The sequence below is a fragment of the Nerophis ophidion genome, linkage group LG26 (genome assembly GCF_033978795.1).
Source record: "Nerophis ophidion isolate RoL-2023_Sa linkage group LG26, RoL_Noph_v1.0, whole genome shotgun sequence".
NCBI lineage: Eukaryota > Metazoa > Chordata > Actinopteri > Syngnathiformes > Syngnathidae > Nerophis > Nerophis ophidion.
The window spans coordinates 1,088,103-1,096,275 of record NC_084636.1 but is presented as its reverse complement, the minus strand read 5'-3'; the positions used below and the strand labels follow the sequence as shown (position 1 = coordinate 1,096,275).

The 8,173-nt window shown below is 47.6% G+C and overlaps 1 protein-coding gene across 4 annotated transcripts in view; it reads right to left on the bottom strand.

Moving 5' to 3' along the window:
* The window catches only part of LOC133543503 (pre-B-cell leukemia transcription factor 1-like), a 71,081-nt gene that overhangs the window by 11,272 nt on the left and 51,636 nt on the right, over positions 1 to 8,173 (bottom strand). For 2 of the 4 annotated variants that reach the window (XM_061888095.1, XM_061888096.1), the window contains exons 6-7: positions 7,915 to 7,943; positions 573 to 708 (exon numbers count right to left, since the gene is read on the bottom strand). In XM_061888095.1, coding sequence (XP_061744079.1) covers positions 573 to 708; positions 7,915 to 7,943 — 165 coding nt within the window. The remainder of the gene's footprint in view (positions 1 to 572; positions 709 to 7,914; positions 7,944 to 8,173) is intronic. The other 2 variants (XM_061888094.1, XM_061888093.1) reach the window with 1 other exon arrangement.

The following is an 8,173-nucleotide window of genomic DNA, read 5'->3' as shown; positions in this document are numbered from 1 at the left end:
TGGCGTACCTGCGCCATGGCCATGGCGTACCTGTGCCATGGCGTACCTGTGCCATGGCCATGGCGTACCTTTGCCATGGCCATGGCGTACCTTTGCCATGGCCATGGCGTACCTGTGCCATGGCCATGGCGTACTTGTGCCATGGCGTACCTGCGTCATGGCGATGGCGTACCTGTGCCATGGCGATGGCGTACCTGTGCCATGGCCATGGCGTACCTGTGCCATGGCCATGGCGTACCTGTGCCATGGCGTACCTGTGCCATGGGGATGGCGTACCTGCTACATGGCGATGGCGTACCTGCTACATGGCGATGGCGTACCTGTGGCATGGCGATGACGTACCTGTGCCATGGCCATGGCGTACCTATGCCATGGCCATGGCGTACCTGTGCCATGGCGTACTTGTGCCATGGCGATGACGTACCTGTGCCATGGCCATGGCGTACCTATGCCATGGCCATGGCGTACCTGTGCCATGGCGTACCTGTGCCATGGGGATGGCGTACCTGCGTCATGGCGATGGCGTACCTGCGTCATGGCGATGGCGTACCTGTGCCATGGCGATGACGTACCTGTGCCATGGTGATGGCGCACTTTTTGGCCAGCTCCTCCTTGGCCTCCTCGCTGGGGTAGGGATTACTGAGGTGCGAGTAGAAGTACTCGTTGAGGATCTCCGTCGCCTGCTTGTTGAAGTTTCGTCTTTTGCGTCTGAAGAAACCAAAAAAAAACCAGGTCAAATGAAGCATTAGCATGTTGATGATCCCTAATGTAGACAATGCTGTCTAGAAAGATGCTCCACCCACATATCCTCACCTTCTTCCTCTGAAGGCTTAGTGGCCACATGCGTGGACAGCACCTTTTACATCTTATTCCCAAAAATGGTGTACACTACCTAATTGGGGTCTTATGGCCACTTATGTGGACACTTCTACTGCCATCTTCTGGTGTCAGAAGAGTATAACATACAATGCCATTTGGAAGAAAGAAAAATGTTAAAAATAAGAATCAGCATGTCACTAAACATGAAGTACACGTTTGTGTACTTATGGACTAAGTACATCACATCACAAGATGATTCTTAGTTTTTATTCTAGTTAGGGTCCAATAAGGCCAAATAGCAAAGAGAAATAAACAAAGAATGTAAACAAACAGCTTGGGCCTTAAGAGGTCATATGAAGCAAGTATAAGCCATATTGTTATCATCGCTGCTGATTGATAATATCATCACTTAAGATTATGATACATTTTTCATCTAAAGGAAGAAATAAACATCCCATGAGAGCAGACATTGTACAGTAAGTGATTGTTTTATTCTGTTGTTTAGCACTTAAAAATATTGATACTTGCTGGATATGCTTCTCACACGGCTTCTAGAACTTGTACTTACATTCAGTTTCAGAAATATAGGTTTTGGACAGGGTTGTAGGGTAAAATACAGTGCCGCTAATGAAGTAAAAAAAGGTACTATAGGAAAAATACTGGTACTTTTTCTTTAATGGTAACATTGCTGGTAAGACACGGAGGCAGAGGAGGGAGAACGTACGTATTGCGGCTTTAAAATGCACTGCAGAGTATTTGCTAGCTGGCTGGCTAGGCGGCTAACATCCCTTCAAAGTGTTTTAGCTACTTCTAAATCACTAATCCTGGTCTCCATGGCGACAAATAAAGTATGTTTCTTACAAGTACCATTATCACTGGAGGACGAGGAATAGCTAAACATGCTTCACTACACAGTGTGGGAGGATACAATAATATGTAAACAGATGGCTAGGTTGTGAGTTCAAACCCCAGCCCAGTCATACCAGAGACTATAAACATGGGAGCCATTACTTCACTGCTTGCCACTCAGCATCAAGGCTTGGAATTGGGGGTTAAATCACCAAATGATTCCCGGGCGTGGCCACCGCTGCTGCTCACTGCTCCCCTCACCTCCCAGGGCGTGAACAAGGGTGATGGGTCAAATGCAGACCACACATTTCACCACACTTAGTGTGTGTGTGTGTGTGTGTGTGTGTGTGTGTGTGTGTGTGTGTGTGTGACTATCATTGCTACTTTTACTTAACTTAACAAATGCCACGGGTGGATCCACACCTGACATCCACTGTAATGATACCAAGTACAGGAGTGTATCTAGTCGATACTACTATGACTACATTGATATTTTTTAGCATTAGAAAATATGTTTCCTTTTTTTTTAGAATGTATATTATCAGACTCCTCTCTGAGCTGCTACCTTACCGTGGTAGAGGAGTTTGCGTGTCCCAATGATCCTAGGAGCTATGTTGTCTGGGGGTTTTCATGCCCCCTGGTAGGGTCTCCCAAGACAAACAGGTCCTAGGTGAGGGATCAGACAAAGAGCAGCTCAAAGACTTCTATGGAATTACAACGAAATGAACCCAGATTTCCCTCGCCCGGACGTGGGTCACCGGGGCCCCGCTCTGGAGCCAGGCCCGGAGTTGGGGCACGATGGCGAGCGCCTGGTGGTCGGGCCTGTCCCCATGGGGCCCGGCCGGGCACAGCCCGAAGAGGCAACGTGGGTCATCCCTCCAATGGGCTCACCACCCATAGCAGGGGCCATAGAGGTCGGGTGCAATGTGAGCTGGGCGACAGCCGAAGGCAGGGCACTTGGCGGTCCGATCCTCGGCTACAGAAGCTAGCTCTTGGGACGTGGAACGTCACCTCACTGGGGGGGAAGGAGCCTGAGCTAGTGCGCGAGGTAGAGAAGTTCCGGCTGGATATAGTCGGACTCACCTCGACGCACAGCAAGGGCTCTGGAACCAGTTCTCTCGAGAGGGACTGGACCCTCTTCCACTCTGGCGTTGCCGGCAGTGAGAGGCGACGGGCTGGGGTGGCAATTCTGGTTGCCCCCCGGCTCAAAGCCTGTACGTTTGAGTTCAACCCAGTGGACGAGAGGGTAGCTTCCCTTCGCCTTCGGGTGGGGGGACGGGTCCTGACTGTTGTTTGTGCTTACGCACCAAACAGCAGTTCAGAATACCCACCCTTTTTGGGTACACTCGAGGGAGTACTGGAAAGTGCTCCTCCGGGTGATTCCCTTGTCCTACTGGGGGACTTCAACGCTCATGTTGGCAACGACAGTGAAACCTGGAGAGGCGTGATTGGGAAGAATGGCCGCCCGGATCTAAACCCGAGTGGTGTTTTGTTATTGGACTTTTGTGCTCGTCACAGTTTGTCGATAACAAACACCATGTTCAAACATAAGGGTGTCCATATGTGCACTTGGCACCAGGACACCCTAGGCCGCAGTTCCATGATCGACTTTGTAGTTGTGTCATCGGATTTGCGGCCTTATGTTTTGGACACTCGGGTGAAGAGAGGGGCGGAGCTTTCTACCGATCACCACCTGGTGGTGAGTTGGCTGCGATGGTGGGGGAGGATGCCGGACAGACCTGGGAGGCCCAAGCGCATTGTGAGGGTCTGCTGGGAACGTCTGGCAGAGTCTCCTGTCAGAGAGAGTTTCAATTCACACCTCCGGGAGAACTTTGAACATGTCACGAGGGAGGTGCGGGACATTAAGTCCGAGTGGACCATGTTCCGCACCTCTATTGTCGAGGCGGCTGATTGGAGCTGTGGCCGCAAAGTTGTTGGTGCCTGTCGTGGCGGTAATCCCAGAACCCGTTGGTGGACACCAGCAGTGAGGGATGCCGTCAAGCTGAAGAAGGAGTCCTATCGGGTTCTTTTGGCTCATAGGACTCCGGAGGCAGTGGACGGGTACCGACGGGCCAAGCGGTGTGCAGCTTTAGCGGTCGCGGAGGCAAAAACTCGGACATGGGAAGAGTTCGGGGAAGCCATGGAAAACGACTTCCGGACGGCTTCGAAGCGATTCTGGACCACCATACGGCGCCTCAGGAAGGGGAAGCAGTGCACTATCAACACCGTGTATGGTGCGGATGGTGTTCTGCTGACTTCGACTGCGGATGTTGTGGATCGGTGGAGGGAATACTTCGAAGACCTCCTCAATCCCACCAACACGTCTTTCTTTGAGGAAGCGGTGCCTGGGGAATCTGTAGTGGACTCTCCTATTTCTGGGGCTGAGGTCGCTGAGGTAGTTAAAAAGCTCCTCGGCGGCAAGGCCCCGGGGGTGGATGAGATCCGCCCGGAGTTCCTTAAGGCTCTGGATGCTGTGGGGCTGTCTTGGTTGACAAGACTCTGCAGCATCGCGTGGACATCGGGGGCGGTACCTCTGGATTGGCAGACCGGGGTGGTGGTCCCTCTCTTTAAGAAGGGGGACCGGAGGGTGTGTTCCAACTATCGTGGGATCACACTCCTCAGCCTTCCCGGTAAGGTTTATTCAGGTGTACTGGAGAGGAGGCTTCGCCGGATAGTCGAACCTCGGATTCAGGAGGAACAGTGTGGTTTTCGTCCTGGTCGTGGAACTGTGGACCAGCTCTATACTCTCGGCAGGGTTCTTGAGGGTGCATGGGAGTTTGCCCAACCAGTCTACATGTGCTTTGTGGACTTGGAGAAGGCATTCGACCGTGTCCCTCGGGAAGTCCTGTGGGGAGTGCTCAGAGAGTATGGGGTATCGGAATGTCTTATTGTGGCAGTCCGCTCCCTGTATGATCAGTGTCAGAGCTTGGTCCGCATTGCCGGCAGTAAGTCGGACACGTTTCCAGTGAAGGTTGGACTCCGCCAAGGCTGTCCTTTGTCACCGATTCTGTTCATAACTTTTATGGACAGAATTTGTAGGCGCAGTCAAGGCGTTGAGGGGTTCCGGTTTGGTGACCGCAGGATTAGGTCTCTGCTTTTTGCAGATGATGTGGTCCTGATGGCTTCATTTGGCCGGGATCTTCAGCTCTCACTGGATCGGTTCGCAGCCGAGTGTGAAGCGACCGGAATGAGAATCAGCACCTCCAAGTCCGAGTCCATGGTTCTCGCCCGGAAAAGGGTGGAGTGCCATCTCCGGGTTGGGGAGGAGACCCTGCCCCAAGTGGAGGAGTTCAAGTACCTAGGAGTCTTGTTCACGAGTGGGGGAAGAGTGGATCGTGAGATCGACAGGCGGATCGGTGCGGCGTCTTCAGTAATGCGGACGTTGTATCGATCCGTTGTGGTGAAGAAGGAGCTGAGCCGGAAGGCAAAGCTCTCAATTTACCGGTCGATCTACGTTCCCATCCTCACCTATGGTCATGAGCTTTGGGTCATGACCGAAAGGATAAGATCTCGGGTACAAGCGGCCGAAATGAGTTTCCTCCGCCGGGTGGCGGGTCTCTCCCTTAGAGATAGGGTGAGAAGCTCTGCCATCCGGGAGGAACTCAACGTAAAGCCGCTGCTCCTCCACATCGAGAGGAGCCAGATGAGGTGGTTCGGGCATCTGGTCAGGATGCCACCCGAACGCCTCCCTAGGGATGTGTTTAGGGCACGTCCAGCTGGTAGGAGGCCACGGGGAAGACCCAGGACACGTTGGGAAGACTATGTCTCCCGGCTGGCCTGGGAACGCCTCGGGATCCCCCGGGAAGAGCTAGACGAAGTGGCTGGAGATAGGGAAGTCTGGGCTTCCCTGCTTAGGCTGCTGCCCCCGCGACCCGACCTCGGATAAGCGGAAGATGATGGATGGATGGATGGATGGTATATTATCAGAGGTGGGTAGTAACACGCTAGATTTACTCCGTTACATCTACTTGAGTAACTTTTGGGATAAATTGTACTTCTAAGAGTAGTTTTTATGCAACATACTTTTACTTGAGTATATTTATAGAGAAGAAAGGCTACTTTTACTCCGCTCCATTTATCTACAACCAGGTCGCTACTCGCTACTTTTTTCTTAATCGATCTGTTAATGCACGCTTTGTTTGTTTTGATTTTGTCAGACACGCATTCAAAGTAAGATCTACGCTTGCTTGCGTTTCACCAATCAAATGCAGTCACTGGTGACGTTGGACCAATCAAACAAAACCAGGCGGTCACATGACCGTCTCACGTCGAATCCGACCTAAAAAAGTTGAAAAACTTATTGGGGTGTTACCATTTAGTGGTCAATTGTGCAGAATATGTACTGTACTGTGCAATCTAATAATAAAACTTTCAATCAATCAGTCAAAAGTGTAAAGGAAAAAAGACACTTTTTATTTTAACCGTACTTCCCGTCATAAGCCTAAAGACTGATCGCACAGTTCCTGTCTTCACAATAAAAGCGCCGCTCCATCGCGCCGGCGCTTAGTACGCTAACAAAATAAGAGTCTCCGAAAGCCAGCGCAAACAAGCTACAGAGTTTGCCACCAATGCATTTCTTGTAAAGTGTATAAAAACCAATATGGAAGCTGGACAAATAAGATGCCAAAAACCAACGAGTTTCAAGTGGTTTTCGACAGAAAAGAGGAACTTTTTTTCTCCTCCATTTGAAAATGTGGACATTATCAGCACTATACTGTCTGATTCCAATCAATGCAAGTCATCAGAATCAGGTAATACACCAACTTATATTCTTGTCTTCATGAAAGATAAGAATCTATATGTTAAACATGCATGTATATTCATTAAAACACCTTTAACATGTCAACAAAAACGGCAAAATAAATAACTATAAATTATATATATATATATATATATATATATATAAGGTAGATCACCTCGACTTGGTAATTTATTAATTAATTGATTAAGGTTGAAAAACTTATTGGGGTGTTACCATTTAGTGATCAATCGTACAGAATATGTACTGTACTGTGCAATCTACTAATACAAGTTTCAATCAATCAATCAATGCCTACTGAGCCTATGGTGCTGTTAAGTTATTGTGGCTCAATTTGCCTTAATTTTTGTATTTCAATGTACTATTATTTAATATATATTATTGTTTTAGTTGCTTAAGAGATATTCCTGGCTCTGAATTTGCTCATTGCTATTTTTATGTTTTTGTGCATTACTTGTTGCCGTATTAATTAAACAAACAGGTTACTCATCAGTTACTCAGTACTTGAGTAGTTTTTTTCACAACATACTTTTTACTTTTACTCAAGTAAATATTTGGGTGACTACTCCTTACTTTTACTTGAGTAATACATCTGTAAAGTAACAGTACTCTTACTTGAGTACAATTTCTGGCTACTCTACCCACCTCTGTATATTATGTTTATAAAGTCAGTAAATATGTCCCTGGACACATGAGGACTTTGAATATGACTAATGTATGATCCTGGAACTACTTGGTATCGACATGATCCATACCTAAATGTGTGGTATCATCCACAACTAATGTCAAGTATCAAAGAAGAGAAGAATAAGTGATTGTTTCATTTGAACAGAAGTGTAGATAGAACAATTTAAAACAGAAAATAAGCGGATATTAACAGTACATTAATCATTAATTTTTACAGTTTGTCCTTTATAATGTGTATAAAATAATAGGTGTATAAATGACACAATATGTTACTGCAGACTAATTAGGAGTCGTTGTTTGTTTACTTACTACTACAAGACAAGTTGTCTAGTATGTTCAACATCTTACAGAATATATTTAACATTTAACAGAATATATGTAGAATATATTGATATTATTCATATAATATATATATATATAATATATGATTGTGGAGAGGCACGCCGGAGCCTGGTCCAAGATGGCGGCGAGGAGGCGTGGACTGCCAGCAAGCAGCGAGGCGGGGCACGCCGGAATCAACCCCGCAAATATTATCAGGTGCGTGGGTCGCCCAGCTGGGCACAATTTAAATCTCCTCTCGCACTGTATAAAAAGGCAGCGGCTGTAAACGCCAGGGAAAGAGACGGAGCCAAAAGGAGCCAGAACTAAGCAGATGCTGAACGAGAGTGAGAGAGAGAGCCACAGGAAGACGAAGACGCACGCGACTGAAAAGGTGGAGCAACAGAGGAAGCAGGACACGGCAAGGCTGAAAAGCAACCCTTAGACACTTTATATTATTGAAAAATAAAAGAAAGTCTAACCTGCATCACAATGTCCTTCCTTGGTGGTCCTGAGAACCCGCACGACAACAAGAGACTGTCACAATGATATATATCCTATTATTTATCATTATTATTGTCTATTGTGAGCGAACTGTGGTGCTGTATTTCCCCCAAAGATCAATAAAGTACTTTCTATTCTATTATTTAAGGGCTAAAGGACAATAATAAACATATGTTTCATGTACAACAAAGCCATTATTTAAGAATGGAAATCGATTTTGGTAGCGGTGCGGGTATG